At 39.8% G+C, this 18,372-nt stretch overlaps 2 protein-coding genes across 2 annotated transcripts; both read right to left on the bottom strand.

Moving 5' to 3' along the window:
• Positions 1-1,205: 1,205 nt before the first annotated feature.
• Positions 1,206-3,507, bottom strand: LOC111781238 (spermidine hydroxycinnamoyl transferase-like). Its single transcript, XM_023661719.1, has 2 exons — positions 2,818-3,507; positions 1,206-2,106 (listed from the first exon to the last, which is right to left on the bottom strand). The coding sequence occupies exons 1-2, from the start codon at positions 3,478-3,480 to the stop codon at positions 1,390-1,392; spliced, it is 1,380 nt and encodes a 459-aa protein (XP_023517487.1). The 5' UTR covers positions 3,481-3,507; the 3' UTR covers positions 1,206-1,389.
• Positions 3,508-12,419: 8,912 nt separating this feature from the next.
• On the bottom strand, positions 12,420-14,729 carry LOC111781205 (spermidine hydroxycinnamoyl transferase-like). Its single transcript, XM_023661676.1, has 2 exons — positions 14,032-14,729; positions 12,420-13,318 (listed from the first exon to the last, which is right to left on the bottom strand). The coding sequence occupies exons 1-2, from the start codon at positions 14,692-14,694 to the stop codon at positions 12,602-12,604; spliced, it is 1,380 nt and encodes a 459-aa protein (XP_023517444.1). The 5' UTR covers positions 14,695-14,729; the 3' UTR covers positions 12,420-12,601.
• Between the last annotated feature and the right edge of the window lie 3,643 nt (positions 14,730-18,372).

Below are 18,372 nucleotides of genomic sequence, written 5' to 3'. Positions count from 1 at the left end.
GAGTTAAAACAGACAATGTTTGTTAGCGGTGGGCTTGAACGGTTAAAAATGATATCAATGTTAGGTTTCGCCCTGTGAAGTGACCTGTAATTATCCGATCAAATTTAAAGGATTTTTTTTGAAACTAATTATTAAAATATATATATATATATAGTTATATTTTGAGAATATTTTGATAAATAAAAAAAAAATAATTTGAAGATTTAAAATTATAAATATTAATTTTGTAATGAAAGAAAAAAAGAATGTGTAGGGTAATGGAAAAGCATCCATGGAGGCTTTTGAGCGCACAAAAAATCCCATCAAATCAATTAGTACGTCTTTATGGTCGGCCAGGATCGAAAGTCACAAACGTTTAAAATGTAACAGCCATCCACTTTTAAAATAATAATTGATGTATTATTTAATAAGCGAGATTCAAATACTGACAAATAAGATACATTTTATATTTTTAAAACGTAGCACGGTGAATAGAAATATTTATCATTTTCTCGTTGTCACGTACTAATGACAAAGCGGACATAATTTCTATAGATCACGGGTAGATATTAGAGGTATTCATATATGACTCGAGAACCCGACCAACCCAGACTACACAATCCAAACTGTAAAAGTTAAACCAACTTATTTACAATCAAATCCAATCTATCGGCTTTAATCTAGTAATATATAATTTGTAAATATTTAATATTTGAATTTTATTAATTGAGATAAATAAATTTTTTAAAAGATAAATAAAAAGAACCCGACAAGTAGTGTCTTCGTGTAACACACTTGTGATTACGAAGAACGTTTTGAATAATTTTTCGCTCATGATAGAAACTATATGTGTCTTAATTTAAAAGAAATTGTGGGGTCGTTACATTGTTGAACAGTTAGGTCTAATTCTAATCATAGTCCAATTCAGATAAGATAACGTGGACTGTCGAGGATAATTAGTCTTCCATTATGATTTACTATATATATCATATTTGACCCTTGATCATAGGCTAATATCGTGTATCCATTTATTGTTCTTTCCATTTCATTTGTAATCTATTTCATTGTGTAAATGATTATAAATAGAGAATGTTCCCCATCATTTAGGTGCGGTGGTTGTAGTAACCTCGATCATCTGTTCTTCATGGCTTCGGAGTTTGCTTATCATCTTCTTCCTTTCATCACTTCAATCCATATAAGCAACGGGTCAAATATAATGCATATGGTAAACCGAAATGAAAGATTAAATATCATCAACATGACAAACCAAAATCGAACAAAATATTACATAGAAAAAAGAACATAGTTTGGCTTTAGAACAAACTATGGGGACAACCATGAAGAACATGCAAGAAAAAACGGAAACATAGAGATTACTCAACACAAACGATTTCAGTGTTACTTGAACTTTTATATATCTTCGTAGAAATACTTCTTGAAATCATCCATATGTCTTGTTTGCAACCGTATCGCTACTATGAGCGACCCATCATCTGATGGCCCCACCATTATGTACGACTTTCCGTCGATGTTCAACGTTGCTGGCCCGAAGTAACTCGGTCGTCCCCAGCCAAAATCTGCCTCATAAAACGGCAACGACATCCAACTCCCTATTGAAAGATTAGGGTTTCCCCAGAACGAAGCCTGGACTGGAACCTTGGAGTGGAATGATGTTCTCAACCAGTTAATGTTGTCTTGCCCTGCTAGATAGTCTACCACTGATTGCGCGTATTCCCCTGTCATCTTCCATGTTCCTTCTCTTACCTTTCCTGCAGCATAGCTCAATGGTTGAGATATCAATTCGCCGAACTCGCATTCTGGTGTTAAGACGACGAAAGATGAGTTCCCTGAGAAGTTTTCTGGGATGGGTGGCTTCATCCGTCTTCTAACGTCAATAGGGGTACGAACTATCGTTGGCTGTCGACTCTCGCCGGTATTGCGAGCCTTGCATGCACAAACCCACATGTGTCCGGTAATAGCCTCAAATCGAGAGTATGGTCGTGGTTGTACTTCATCGCCCACGCCCATGGTTTGATTGGTTACGTTTGAATTTGCTCTCTTTTTCAGCTTTTCAATTTGTTCTTTAGTAAGTTTGAGCAATGCCGATGTGGTTTCTTGCTTTGCCTCCTTCGATTGAGAATAGTAATAAAACTGTCAATTTCGTGGAGTTTGCTCAATGATTCTAAATGGTTCGAGTTTAGTCGAATAGAACATTCATTGGGTATATAAATTTTACTTGATTTCACAAATAAATTGAAAAACTAATTATTTTTCAAATTTGAAGACTAAATAGAAATTAACATCCTACAATAGTGGAAAGAGACCACAGTACACATGTCTTGTAACAACCTAAGCTGACTGCCAGCAAATATTGTCTGATTTGACCCACCGCGCGTAACAGTTTTAAAACGTATATATTAGAGAGAGGTTTCCAGACTCTTATAAAAAAAATACCCATGTGAGATCTCATATGTTCGTTAAACCCATAGAATCAAGGCTTCACGAGGACCCACCTAAACGAGGTGAGAAAACTTCGTTTGGGTAAGGAGCGAAAAGAAATCTCTCTCCATTAACAAAACAGAGCCGGAGACGAAAATCATACTCTCAGTCCTTGACCTAATATATATATATATATATATATATATATATATATATANTATATATTTCTTTCTTTATATACTTAATTCATTAATATGTATTTTTTAAGCATAATCTATTATACTATAATATTAAATTTTAAGCTTTTAAAAATTATGTTAAATATTATTTACTAAACCGTGAATTTAACTAAAATGGTAAAAACCGTGTGGTCATAATCCATTGACTAAAAAACCTTACCTCAGGGTTGGAGGTGCCAAGGATAACTGGGGGTGGTTTAGTAAATTCAACATGGTCGAACCGCGGCGGACGCAGCGGCTTCTCCGGCATCAGAAATTTCCGATCATGCAACGGCTGCAAAATAGTCTCCACCGTCTTCTCTCCACGCGCCATGCTCGCCCACGAGTTAATGAACGTGATGGCGGAGGCGCCATCCACCACCGTATGACAATTAGCTACACCAATTACAACCCCACCGCAGCTGAATCTCGTCACCTGAAATAGAAGCAGCGGCAGCTCTTCGATTGGAGAATTGTAATCCACGGACGGGACGAGTTCTCTTACAGCATCCGACGGCGCAAAGTCGCCGTAATCTTCCAGCTTGGCGTTAGTGGAAGCTTCGAAGAATAGGGCTCCAGCAGCGCAGCAATCGAGCTCGAGGCGGCCGCCAAGGAGCCAGTGGAGACGCCCGGCGAGAGGGTAGTAAGGGACAAGGATTTGGCTGAGGGAGGTTTTTAAGGACTCGACGGCGACGACCTCGGCTGCCGGGGATTTGTAGACGTAGACGCTGGGGAGGTGAGTCCATGCCCTGTATTGGTCGCACTCGGAGACGGAGAATGCGCCGGTGGGAGTAGGGTGGCTGGGGACGATGGTGGAGGAGGAATGGATGGTTATAGACGCCATTCACGTTGGTTTTCAAGAGCTCGGATTGGAGAGATGTTTTGTAAGCTACCCTTTATATAAGTAAAGATGTCCACTTTACCTCTCGACTATGTCCCGACATTGAATAGATTCTCCATTTAGATTAAGGTGTACATGGGCCGAGCCAGGTCCCGTTTAAAATAAGATTGTACATGTTGAGATGGGATTGAGGGAATGTTTTATATCAACTTCAAAATGAATTCTAGGTTGAATTAGTAACCAACCCAACTAAACTCATTGTTAAAAAAAAATTAAAATTTTTAAATTGTTTTTAATTATTTGGAATCATTTAATACAATCTTACATAAAAATATTAAAAATTAACAGACAAAACAAATCAATCTATAATCATTCAAACGCACAAATTCTTGATCATAATTATAGAAATGTAACCTCGTAATATAGTTCAATATTGTCGTAATACTGAAGATTAATAAACATAAGTACTTTTTGAATAATTTTTACTAAGTAAAATGGAGTATTAGATCTCGAAATTCAAAATCAATAAAAATAATTAGTTTAATAAATTTAAAAGTAATAATAGATTCCGCTCAATATAAATATATTTTCAATCCATACATATATAATTTTTGTTATATTAAACGGAACAGTTCCGGATCGCAGCGGTGGAGACAGTTGTCGGCCATCTCTCGAGATCGGAACCGCCACTCCGGCAAGAGATCATTCAATTCATGCTCGACGCCAAATCGCACGGCTTTAGCATGTGGAAAGTCCGAGCAAATTGGTACAGAATCATCAACGTAGCCACCACGGTGATCGTCGCCGTGAAATGGGTCGACGACACCCGATCGTGGCGGAATCTGACTTCCACGATTCTCGTCCACACGCTTCTAGTGATTCTATCCCATCATTCCAACAGTTTCATTCTACGCTTCGTCACCAGTGCTTGGAACTACAAATTCCGGTCACGGGGGCTTCTCCTGCATTTCGATTCGAAGCTATCGATGTTCGACACCGTCGAAATGGACGAACTGGATGAGGAGTTCGACGGCATGCCGAGCACGAGATCGCCGGAAGTTGTACAGATGAGGTATGATAAGTTGAGAGCAAAAAGAAGTTGTACGGATGAGGTATGATAAGTTGAAAGCAATTGGGGTGCGTGTGCAACACTTATTGGGGGATTTGGCGACTCAAGCCGAGTGCGTGCAGGCATTGGTGACATGGCAAGATCCACACGCCACCGGGATTTTCACAGCAATATGCTTTGCAGTGGCGGTAGTCCTATATGTGGTGCCATTGAGGATGGTGGCAGTGGCGTGCGAGTTTTATTACCTCCGGCATCCAGATTTTTTAGTCTGGTTGCCGTCTTCTCAACTTCTAGATAAAAGCTATAGTTTTATTCACACGTTTTCTTAAATTTCTTTAGTTGTTTTTTTACTTTTGAATTTAGTTGTATTTTGACTTGAATATCTGAATAACCCTCCCCATTTAAGGGAAGAGCTCATTTTTTGCTGGCCATTTTGGGTGTTAAATTTAGGATAGACTTGTTATTTAAATATGTGAAACTGAATCAAATAACTAACATCGGGTCTTAAGCAACTATTTCTCTCTCTTTTTATTTTCAGTTAATTTTTTTCGAAGAAGTTTTCCTTCGGCCGGTTTTTACTCCGTTAACGTTTTCATCTCACTTGGCAGAAGTCAACAAGTGGTATCAGAGTCTGGTTTATTCCACCAGTTGTATATCATTGCGGAGGAGCCAACTTTATCAACAGTCAAGTTGAATAGCTTAAGTGGTTAGAGTGTCACTTAACAACACACAGGTCTTAGGTTTAAGTAAAAGAAAATGCAAAGCGAACAACACACAGGTCTTAGGTTTAAGTAGAAGAAAATGCAAAGCGCGAGAAAGAGGGGGGATCGAAAGAAGGAGTCGATCGATGACGGGCCCATGTGGCTCGAACCGAGGAGGAAGACGACTAATGGCGGGCCAATCCAGTGCTCGAACTGCTGGAGAACCGGGCCAATCCAGTGCTTGAACTGCGGGAAGAAGGACCACCTGCTGGAGGTAAGAAGCCATGGAAATCTCGCGAGCGCACGCGCGAGAAAGAGGGGGATCAAAAGAAGGAGTCGACTGATGGTGGGCCAATCCAGTGCTCGAACTGCGGGAAGAAGGGACACCTGAGCAAGAACTGCTGGAGAACAAAGAGAAGGCCCATGTGGCTCGATTCGAGGAGGAAGAGCCGGCTCTTTTCATGGCAAGTGCATCGGTCTTATCCGACGTCCCCAACTTCCCATGGAGGTGGAGGTAATCAGGGCTCGATTCGAGGAGGAAGAGCCGGCTCTTTTCATGGCAAGTGCATCGGTCTTATCCGACGTCCCCAACTTCCCATGGAGGTGGAGGTAATCAACGATGGCGTAACTGCTCCTCCAGTGCGCGTTAAACTCGAGGAAGATCTCCAGTTGGGGAGCGCCAATTCAACTGAAGGAGGAGCGAGTGTTCGCTCAGATCGGCGAGAGGGACGAGGAGCATGAGCACCGACGATGGGTCCTCGACACAGGGACAACAAACCATATGACCGCGGATAAATCCGCGTTCTTCGAGCTCGACTTGGCGATTCGCGGGCCGGAGGCGAGCACCGCAAGCTAACCGACGTCTACTTCATCTCAAGGCTCAAGGCTAACCTTGTGAGCCTGGGTCAACACAATGAGGCCGGCTGCTTCATTTCCTTCAAGTGCGGGCTACTCAAAATCTGCGTTGATCGACGATGGCTGCTCACGCAAGTTTGGCGCACGGCAAAATGCCTTTACATCCTAGAGTTGGAGATAGAGCAACTGGTTAGCCTCTTGGTTAGGACCGAAGAAGTATCTTGGAGGTGGCATGCAAGGTATGGGAACTTAAACTTTCCTGCTCTAGAAAAACTACACGAGGAGATGGTGCACGGTTTCCTGGCAATCAAAGGCGTGAATAAGCTGTGCGACGGGTGCCTCATCGGCAAACAGAGGCGCACCCACTTTCGTCTCGAACATTCTACCGCGCCGGTGAGTCGTTGGAGCTTGTGCACAGCGATATTTGTGGGCCCATCAAGCCGGCGACCCTAGGCGGCAAGACCCTCTTCCTCCTGCTGGTCGATGACAAAAGCCGCTTCATGTGGCTGATCCTGTTGCAAGCGAAAAGTGAGGCGACAGAGGCGATTAAGTGCATTCAGGCGCGAGCGGAGGCCGAATGCTGGAAGAAGATGCAAATGCTGCGCACGGACCGAGGTAGAGAATTCACCTCAGCGAGCTTCAGTAAGTACTGCGACGAGCTCGGCATGCAGCAGCAACTAACGGCGCCCTACTTCCCCCAGCAGAACGAGGTGGTGGAAGGCCAAATTCAGACCATCATCAAGACAGCGAGGTCTTTGCAGATGACGGCCGGGATGCCTAGGAGATTCTGGGGTGAGGCGGTAATGACGGCCGTCTATCTCCTCAATCGGTCTCCAACGCGAAGCCTCCACGGGAAGACGCCACATGAGGCCTAGTACAACAAAAAGCCAGCAGCGCCCTACTCCCCCCAGCAGAACGAGGTGGTGGAAGGCCAAATTCAGACCATCATCAAGACAGCGAGGTCTTTGCAGATGACGGCCGGGATGCCTAGGAGATTCTGGGGTGAGGCGGTAATGACGGCCGTCTATCTCCTCAATCGGTCTCCAACGCGAAGCCTCCACGGGAAGACGCCACATGAGGCCTAGTACAACAAAAAGCCAGCAGCACATCATTTTTGAGTGTTCGGCTGCGTCACATACATGAAGGTAGCGCGTTCCCACCTCGCCAAGCTCAATCCCAGGGGGCTGAAGGTCGTTTTCATCGGCTACGAAACTGGGAGCAAGGAGTACAGATTTTATGATCCTACGGGGGACGAGCCCACGTGTCTCTCGACGTCATCTTCGACGAAAGCACTTTCTGGCAGTGGAACTACGTGATTGAGGCAGACCACAATCCAAATCAATTCACGGTGGAGTACCTCGTCACCGAGCCGGAAGAAGGAGGAGCACAACATCAAGAACCGTCACCGTCGCCAACAGCTGCACCCCTTGAACCAGTGGAGTTTGCAACACCACGGACTGCGGATTCAACGCTGGATGCCGATCACGNATCGAACACCTTCGCTGAAGAAAAAAGGAAACCGTGCTGCCTGAAGGCAATGCAGGAGGAGATGACATCCATCACCAAGAACNAAGTACCGAAGGATGGACGACCTAGTGGGAAGAGGTGAACACCTGAACTGACGGCATGCGTGTTGGGTTTTTATGTCCTAAAACTCATAGTTGGTAAACAAAAACATATTCTATAAAGTTATTATTGACGTTTATTCAGTAAAGATCGTTATTGAATAAAGTGAATTTTACGATCATTAATCTAAATCCAATAAACTAAGAATACTTTGGCTATAGTATGATTACTTGAACTATATGGTAGAGACATAAGAGTGGATCAAGTTCAAGTATAAAGTCAAAATGATCTATAGTACATGGATAAGGCTGAGTACCTTATCCTGGGGACACTACGGATGCGGCCCACTTTTGTATATGATATAAACAATGTGATCACTAAATTGTACATGTCGAGATATGTGAGTGGGGGCGTCCTATGCAATGAATATTGCATAAGATTGGACCATGAAGAAAATCACTCACTTTATAATGTCGTTCATTGTTGAGACTAATTTTTTCATTCGATGACCTAGATAACTCGATCTTAATCTTGAGGTAACTATGAACTCTTGTTTATTCAAAATTATCCTTAGATTTGCATGGGTGAGAGTGGCCCGAGTTCGCCGACTCAATAAGCCTTCCATTTCAAGGGTAAGACTGGGTGAATAGTTTGGGACATAGGGTGCAAGATAGAATTCACTCCTACCGCTTTTAGGGATAGTAGAGAGGTTGTTCCCTTAAGTACTGNGTTCAAATGGGTCTTCAAACTGAAGCGTAACGAAAAGGGAGAAGTTGTGACACACATAGTGGCGAAGAGCTACGTCCAGAAGCAAGGAGTGGATTTCGAGGAGGTATTCGCGCCGGTGGCAAGGCTGGAATTTGTCCGCCTATTGCTGGCAATCGCGACACATAATTCCTGGGAAGTCCACCACATGGACGTGAAATCCGCGTTCCTAAACGGAGAGCTAAAGGAGACCGTCTATGTTCGACAACCATCGGGCTTCCTGGACAACGACAACCCTAACAAGGTATTGCGCCTGCACAAGGCACTCTATGGGCTTTGGCAAGCATCACGAGCCACGACGAGCAACGACTGATCGTGGGAGTGTACGTCGACGACCTCATAANTCATTGTTGAGACTAATTTTTTCATTCGATGACCTAGATAACTCGATCTTAATCTTGAGGTAACTATGAACTCTTGTTTATTCAAAATTATCCTTAGATTTGNCTTCGGAAGATTCAAGAGGGAGATGTCAAAGAACTTTAAGATGAGTGACATCGGCGTGCTCAGCTACTACCTCGGCATCGAAGTGCAACAGAGTACTATCGGCATCACCATCTGCCAAAGTGCGTACGCGAAGAAGCTGCTGGACACAACTGGGCTTGCGGATAGTAACCCTACAAGGACGCCAATGGAGGGCCAGCTCCAGCTAAGGAAGGCTGACACTATGACGACAGTCAACGCCACCAATTACCGCAGCATTTTCGAGAACCTGTGCTATCTGGTAAACACACGCCCTAACCTTGCTTACTCAGTTGGATACGTGAGTAGATTCATGGAAGNTTCTAGAATTGAATGAGATTGACATTTCATTTAATGTTAAATATTAATTAAATTGNGAAGGAGCATCCCTTGGCTGTCAAGCGCATCCTACGCTATGTGGCTGGAACTAGAGGCTGGGGTGTGAGATACTGCGCNTCGAATCGTTGGAGCCCATGATATGTAGGTCCATTAGATCCCCTTGCTAGCTCATATCGGACTAAACCTTAGAATAGTGTGGCGAGTGAGTTTGAAGTGTTCGAACTCAAATTAAGGAATATGCGCTAAATATATACGATATATTTAACCCTATTTTGATTTAATGAGAGAAAGAGATATTTAAATAAGATTTAAATATTTTAGTTATGAATAGGGATTCATAATCAATATGTTCTAGAATTGAATGAGATTGACATTTCATTTAATGTTAAATATTAATTAAATTGTTTAATTAATCATTTAATATTATTTTGATTTGAAATTAATTATTTAAATTAATTGTTGAATTAAAATAGAAAAAGCCAAAATGTTGACTTTCATGGAAAAATCCATGTTTGAGTCCGTGGAATACTAAGTGTCAATATATGGTTTTGCATGTTTCCCCATAATTCCACAAATTTGAGTGGAATTTTGAGTGTCAAAANAAGGAAAGGAAAGGAGAAGCTTGAGTTGGTCGGCTATAGTGATAGTGACATGGCCGGTGACGTTGATGATCNTCCAAATAAACTCTACAAATTTGAGTGTCAAAATTTGGTTAATTCAACCTTGCATGCTTGCCACACAATCCCACAAATTTGAGTGAAATTTTGAGTGTCNGGATGATTTACTTCCTCTCAGGCGCGCGCGATCTGCTGGCAATCAACAAAACAAAAGGTAGTTGCTTTGTCTTCCTGCGAAGCAGAATATATCGCCACTTCGACGGCGGCAACACAGGGGGTCTGGCTTGCGCGACTGANACTTTTAATGCTTTTGAACATGCTATCTAATTTACTATAATTGATGTACTTAGAGTGCCTAAGATCCAAATTGCTTCCGCATGTGTTATATTAACACCATNGAACATAGAAATCAGATTCAGCTACATCTGAGAATGTGCAGATCGAAAGCTCATCAAGATTGATTTCATTCGAACAGAGGAACAACTTGGAGACATTTTCACCAAGTCCCTGGCGCGGGTAAAATTTGAAGAACTACGCTCAAAGATCGGAGTTCAAATAATAAGGTAGATATACCACAGCTATTATGAGAAGATTGTTAGATAAAAGTATGGTTTTATTCACAGGTTTCCTTACATTTCGTGAGTTGTTTTTTGCTGGCCATTTTGGCCAATTTTGGGCGAAAGTTTTGTGTCATTCCTACGGATAAATTTAGGATAGGTTTGTTATTTAAACATGTGAAACTGAATCAAATAACTAATTTTTTCTTCGAAGAAGTTTTCGTTCCGCCGGCTTGTACTCCGTCGACGTTTTCCTCTCAATTGCCAGAAGTCAACATCAACTTCTTTAAAAGGCTTCCGTGTTTATCAGGCCGATTAATATAGGTTGTGGACGAAACTACATAAGGAAATTTTTTTTCACTTTGAACTTTATACGAAAGTACATTAGGACCGATTATGAGGTCCTACATTGTCAAAGAGTGGAATAAAGCATTTCTTATAAGGGTTTGGAAACCTCTCCCTAGTAAACACGTTTTAAAATCGTGAGGCTAACGACGATATGTAACGGGCCAAAGCATGAATTATTGTAATCAAAACGATCGGTCGAATAATAACTTAAAGAGTATATAATATATGAGTTTGTTGCTTATCCTGTAACATTATTGATAGTCATACTTTATAATTGTTACAAATAATTTGATCCAAATCGTCCATGTGGAGACATGTAAATAGAGGTATTCTATACAATAAATTTACACAAGTGCGGGCCACGAAAGATTTAATATACATTAATTGAGAAAAATTTGGAGGGCTTACATTAATATTTAATATATTAAATATAATAAATATAAAGAGAAAAAAAAAATAATTTGAAGTATTTAAATTATATTTATTGTATTTGATATATTAAATATTAAAATAATAAAGGTATATTTTATATATATATATATAATTTAAATTATTTAAATATTATTGGAATATGTTATAATATTTAAATATGATTTAAATAAAATATTATATTCTAATATATTAGATACTAAAATACTTTATTTTTGCGACGATCAAAATCTCTATAATAGGATCCTTAGGTTGAGACGAATTGATCTCGAGATTCAAACTAGTTAAGCTTTTTCAACCATAGTTGATATTGTGTACATTAATAAAATAAAAAAGTTTAGTTTTTCTTTATATACGACTCGTGTCGAGAATTTGAAATTGGAATTCGGTATCTGATATCCCATTATTTTCCTATATCCCGTGTGACGTGATCACGTACTTCTCGCTTCTAAGAGTGAAAAGTATCCCAACAGATCAACACGAGTCATGTTTTGTTTTCACTCCCATACGAGAATGAAAAGTATCCCAACAGATCAACACGAGTCATGTTTTGTTTTCACTCCCATACATTGCATGAAAATTTTCAAGATGATACTAAACGCAGATTGCTCTAAGTAAAACACGGTTAATTTTGAAGTTACTTGTTGGTATAGATAGTAACACTCGTCGTGCGTTATTCGGATTTTACCCTCCAATTATTCAATAAATGTGAAGTTAATGCAATGGGCCATGGAAGGAGTTGAAAGAATGGCCAAGGTCTTATTAACCTGTCAGAATTTATAAGAAGAAAAAAAATTTAAAATTTCTGTAGATCACGGGTAGATATTAAACGTATTCATATATGATTCGAGAACCCGATCAACCCAAACTACACAATCTAAACGGTAAAAGTTGGGTTGAATTTTGATTGGTTCATGGGTCCGATATTTTTTTTATGGAATCAACTCATAAGGTTAGGATCGAACCCAATTCTACCTGTTTTACTCTTAATATTATTATAATTTTGATTGATCATAGGCTAATATCGTGTATCTATTTATTGTTCTTTCCATTTCATTTGTAATCTATTTGATTTGGTAAATAATTATAAATAGTGAATGTTCCCCATCATTTAGGTGCGGTGGTTTTAGTAACCCCGACCATTTGTTCTTCACGGCTTCCGAGTTCCCTTATCATCTCCTTCCTTTCAACGCTCCAATCCATATACAACGGGTCAAATATAATGCATATGGCAAACCGAAATGAAAGATTAAATATCATCAACATGACAAACCAAAATCGAACAAAATATTACGTAGAAAAAAGAACATAGTTTGGCTTTAGAACAAACTATGGGGACAACCATGAAGAACATGCAAGAAAAAACGAAAACATAGAGATTACTCAACACTAACGATTTCAGTGTTACTCGAACTTTTATATATCTTCGTAGAAATACTTCTTGAAATCATCCATATGTCTTGTTTGCAACCGTATCGCTACTATGAGCGACCCATCATCTGATGGCCCCACCATTATGTACGACTTTCCGTCGATGTTCAACGTTGCTGGCCCGAAGTAACTCGGTCGTCCCCAGCCAAAATCTGCCTCATAAAACGGCAACGACATCCAACTCCCTATTGAAAGATTAGGGTTACCCCAAAACGAAGCCTGGACTGGAACCTTGGAGTGGAATGATGTTCTCAACCAGTTAATGTCGTCTTGCCCTGCTAGATAGTCTACCACTGATTGCGCGTATTCCCCTGTCATCTTCCATGTTCCTTCTCTTACCTTTCCTGCAGCATAGCTCAATGGTTGAGATATCAATTCGCCGAACTCGCATTCTGGTGTTAAGACGACGAAAGATGAGTTCCCTGAGAAGTTTTCTGGGATGGGTGGCTTCATCCGTCTTCTAACGTCAATAGGGGTACGAACTATCGTTGGCTGTCGACTCTCGCCGGTATTGCGAGCCTTGCATGCACAAACCCACATGTGTCCGGTAATAGCCTCAAATCGAGAGTATGGTCGTGGTTGTACTTCATCGCCCACGCCCATGGTTTGATTGGTTACGTTTGAATTTGCTCTCTTTTTCAGCTTTTCAATTTGTTCTTTAGTAAGTTTGAGCAATGCCGATGTGGTTTCTTGCTTTGCCTCCTTCGATTGAGAATAGTAATAAAACTGTCAATTTCGTGGAGTTTGCTCAATGATTCTAAATGGTTCGAGTTTAGTCGAATAGAACATTCATTGGGTATATAAATTTTACTTGATTTCACAAATAAATTGAAAAACTAATTATTTTTCAAATTTGAAGACTAAATAGAAATTAACATCCTACAATAGTGGAAAGAGACCACAGTACACATGTCTTGTAACAACCTAAGCTGACTGCCAGCAAATATTGTCTGATTTGACCCACCGCGCGTAACAGTTTTAAAACGTATATATTAGAGAGAGGTTTCCAGACTCTTATAAAAAAAATACCCATGTGAGATCTCATATGTTCGTTAAACCCATAGAATCAAGGCTTCACGAGGACCCACCTAAACGAGGTGAGAAAACTTCGTTTGGGTAAGGAGCGAAAAGAAATCTCTCTCCATTAACAAAACAGAGCCGGAGACGAAAATCATACTCTCAGTCCTTGACCTATATATATATATATATATATATATATTAAAATAAGAAACTATATATATTTCTTTCTTTATATACTTAATTCATTAATATGTATTTTTTAAGCATAATCTATTATACTATAATATTAAATTTTAAGCTTTTAAAAATTATGTTAAATATTATTTACTAAACCGTGAATTTAACTAAAATGGTAAAAACCGTGTGGTCATAATCCATTGACTAAAAAACCTTACCTCAGGGTTGGAGGTGCCAAGGATAACTGGGGGTGGTTTAGTAAATTCAACATGGTCGAACCGCGGCGGACGCAGCGGCTTCTCCGGCATCAGAAATTTCCGATCATGCAACGGCTGCAAAATAGTCTCCACCGTCTTCTCTCCACGCGCCATGCTCGCCCACGAGTTAATGAACGTGATGGCGGAGGCGCCATCCACCACCGTATGACAATTAGCTACACCAATTACAACCCCACCGCAGCTGAATCTCGTCACCTGAAATAGAAGCAGCGGCAGCTCTTCGATTGGAGAATTGTAATCCACGGACGGGACGAGTTCTCTTACAGCATCCGACGGCGCAAAGTCGCCGTAATCTTCCAGCTTGGCGTCAGTGGAAGCTTCAACGAATAGGGTTCCAGCAGCGCAGCAATCGAGCTCGAGGCGGCCGCCAGGGAGCCAGTGGAGACGCCCGGCGAGAGGGTAATAAGGGACGAGGATTTGGCTGAGGGAGGTTTTTAAGGACTCGACGGCGACGACCTCGGCTGCCGGGGATTTGTAGACGTAGACGCTGGGGAGGTGAGTCCATGCCCTGTATTGGTCGCACTCGGAGAAGGAGAACGCGCCGGTGGGAGTAGGGTGGCTGGGGACGACGGTGGAGGAGGAATGGATGGTTATAGACGCCATTCACGTCGGTTTTCAATAGCTTGGATTGGAGAGATGTTTTGTAAGCTACCCTTTATATAAGTAAAGATGTCCATACATTGAGTAGATTATCCATTAACGTGTGTATATGTCGTTCTCGTTACATTAAGAGTGTACATGAATTCAGTTGGATTGAGTAACCTAACCCAATTCAACTAACAGGTGCCATTGAATTGAGTTGAATTGTCCGATTATTAAAGAAAAATTACTTTAAAAAAAATATATTTATCTATATATATATAATTAATTTTTGAGACTGTAATTATAATATTTAAATTATTTAAATTATATATTATGTTATAGATTTTTTTTAAAGATTATATTTTAATATTAAATTTTAAATTTTTAAAAATTATTTAAATTAGAAACTTATGTTATATATTTTGTTTTTAAGATTTTTTTTTTAATATTAAATTTTGAATTTTTAAAAATTATGTTAGGTTTGTTATTAAATATATTGATTTACTATCATTTTTTTTACAAATTTTTTAATAAAGATTATATTAAAAAATGAATAATTAATACTCTAGGTAAAAATTATCGGGAGAATTCAATCCTCAAAAAAAAAAATGAAAAATTTTGAAGAATAAAATGGGTGGCGGGAATAAGACTCCACCCATAAATAAAATGCATATTATTTACTATTGGGATTAATGGTTCGAGCGGATCTGTTGAGTTAAAAGCAAAAGGTAAAACTAACCTTTACGGTTACATTCTAACTCGACATGGGTCATTACAAATGGTATTACGGTAGTACCTTTTCCAGTAAGACGTGGCTTGGTAAGCATGTCACGTTTGAATACCCGAAAAATATATGAATGAACTGAGATCACATCTAAACAAGAGTGATCTCGTGGACGAGATGATTAAGAAAAGTTTAAGTAATTGAAACTTCGTTGATAAATTTTTTTTTTAAGATACACGTACGTGAGGACAAAACATGCTAAAAGAACTTGAGGACAATGAATTATATCGCAAAAATATAATAAAATGTCGGGTCATTAAATGTTGCGTAATAATTGAAAAAGAGATAAAGATAATGAATTAATAATAATAATAATATAAGTGGTGGATAAAAGGTGGGTAGGTTGTGTCTGCGATTGGTGTGAAAGAAGCCAAACTAAAGCATCGTGGCAACTTATACAACACATACTAAGATGGTTTGCATTAAATTTGTAAGTATAAATGATGTCGGTGAATTAATTCTACCAAATATATTTATAATAAAAATATCTGACTATGTGGCTTCGTCGAACCTCAAACAAGATTTGTCTTCGTCAATCGAACATCACTTGTGGGGAATCAAAGTTTGTTTGGCAACACGTCACTGCCTGCATGTGTATGTTCAATCATCTGCGACACAACCTATTTGCCTCGACACTAGGCCAAATCATTTGGTCTTGACCTTGCCTCTACTTGTAGCCAATGTCTCTCTATACAATGTCGCACCTCATCATGTCATCTTGGTTGTCAATTAACATGACTCATATGTCTTGATGTCATCTTCATTCATGGGGTGTCGTCGACCATCGCAACTCACTCAGTTATGCCATCGAGAACGGGTTCATATGTTGTTCGTAATATTGAGATATCTCAAACATTCATCCATTCGGGTTCTATCGAGACATTGGACCCTCTTGTGTCCATGTATATCATTTACGGACTCCATTCTAGATAATTGTGTATGATCCAACCTCCGACATATGGCTGTTCGGGCATAATACTAGAGCACCAGTGCCACCCAGTACTGTTCTTGAAAACCCATTTCAAAGGAAGTCGCTTAAGACACTCGTCTCGCAACGCTCACCCTCATTGTGATACATGTATGTGCCACAGAGTAGCTCGCTTATGCTACATGACCCAAGAGTGGTGGAGAGCTTACACGATGCCTACCCCAAGGTACATTTTGAGGCATTTTCAATCTGGCGGGTGTAAACATAATTTTGGCAAATAGACACACAGTGTCATGGAGCGTCTAATTGAAACCAAAATTTTCAAACTTTCATATTTCATATGTACGAACTTGACTCCAGAACCGTATGTCCAATTTACTTTCGAAACCTCAACTTTCAATAATAAGACCGAGGGCTCTACTCGACTCTTTAACAAACCTATCTATGACACCCAAGTCTACTTATTACCTTTGTCTTGCTTATTCCTCGTTCTATCTTCAATATTCACTTTGTGTGGTGTGTTGGACGATGCACCATCCTCCTCGGTCGCATCATGATATTCTTATATATTGGCCATCGTGCGGTCGAAGGGCGCCTCCTGAGGGTCGTTGTTTCGCTTGTCTCGACATAAGGGTCACAATCTACTCTCTTCATAGCAGGGTTGTGACAACTAGCACACCCTTACTCTTACTCATACTATAAATATCATTGAAAGGCTGAGTTTTGAAAAAGTACTTTATTTTGAGTTTAGGGTTTAGGGTTTAGCTCAACCGAAGAATTGAGACTAAAATGAATTATTTTTATTATTTTTGTCTGTATTTAAATTTTTTTTTTCTCACATAATTGTATTTGTAAGTAAAAATTCGAAATAGTTCAATTCAACCGAATGTAATTGTAAAGAATCCGTAAGTCAACCAACATACGTTTTCCAGCCCACCGTCAACTTCAAAGTTTTAAAACACGTTCGTTAGGGTAAGATTTCCAGCCCTCTCCAACCAACATAGATTCCACACCCTTATAACAAATGTTTCGTTCGTTTCTCTCCCCAATTGATGTGGGATCTCACAATCCACACTCTTGGAGCTCAGCATCCTCGCTGGCACACCGCACTTGACTCTGATGCCGTTTATAATAACCTAAGTCTACTACTAGCAGATATTGTCCGTTTCAGCCTGTTAAGTATCACCGTCAGCCTCACGATTTTAAAACGCGTCTGTTAAGGAGAGTTTTCAACATTTTTACAAAAAAATATTTTGGTATCTCTCCAACCGACGCGGGGTCATCACATTTTTGCAGAGTTATCCAATTTTTTGAACTTCCCTCATAATTAGCTGACATTTCCAATGCTAATAAAGGTGAAAATACTAGTTTGGTTTAGTTTTGAATGTTGATTAAAGCTTGAACGTGGCCATTTTTAATTCTTTATTAAAAATGTTGGGACCACGGGGTGTTCGATTCATTTATTTTGATTAAAATGACAACAAAAACTATCCAGACATTTTTTGGTCGGGCCAACTAGAACAATTCAAAAACAGGTTACAACCTGAATCAACCCTTCCTTGAAGATTATTACGAAGATTAAGAATATTTGACGTTTGTAACCCGATTACAGTGATGCATTATGACTTACAAATGTCAATGTTTGTAGTCCTACCTTTGTTTCGACTAGCGTCGGATAGAATCTTTGAGATATATTTAATTATTTATATGAGAGTTGACCTCAAATGTGTCGATATAGGCTCGAGAATAGAATCTGTTTGTAACTCACTATAGGCTTACTCTGTCTGTTTGTTTGAGAATAGAATCTTTCGACTTACTCTGTCTGTAACTCACTATAGACTCGAGAAACAAAGAAAAGATGTGTATGAACGAGATATACAACAATAAGAAGAAGGAAAATGATTGAATAGCGGAACTCCCGAACATTTGGCGATCTCAGATGTGTCGATATCGATGGTGACTCATTATTTCGATGAATCATTTCTTC

Source organism: Cucurbita pepo, chromosome LG19 (genome assembly GCF_002806865.2).
Source record: "Cucurbita pepo subsp. pepo cultivar mu-cu-16 chromosome LG19, ASM280686v2, whole genome shotgun sequence".
NCBI classification, from domain to species: domain Eukaryota; kingdom Viridiplantae; phylum Streptophyta; class Magnoliopsida; order Cucurbitales; family Cucurbitaceae; genus Cucurbita; species Cucurbita pepo.
Note: the sequence above shows the minus strand (reverse complement) of the source record. Positions and strands in the feature narration are given on the sequence as shown.

Excerpts from the sequence above, each read along its gene's own strand:
- LOC111781238 (XM_023661719.1), bottom strand. The coding sequence starts at position 3,480 with ATGGCGTCTATAACCATCCATTCCTCCTCCACCATCGTCCCCAGCCAC. Across the intron at positions 2,107-2,817 it reads TTGGCACCTCCAACCCTGAG|GAGGCAAAGCAAGAAACCAC; the intron begins GTAAGGTTTTTT and ends TCTCAATCGAAG.
- LOC111781205 (XM_023661676.1), bottom strand. The coding sequence starts at position 14,694 with ATGGCGTCTATAACCATCCATTCCTCCTCCACCGTCGTCCCCAGCCAC. Across the intron at positions 13,319-14,031 it reads TTGGCACCTCCAACCCTGAG|GAGGCAAAGCAAGAAACCAC; the intron begins GTAAGGTTTTTT and ends TCTCAATCGAAG.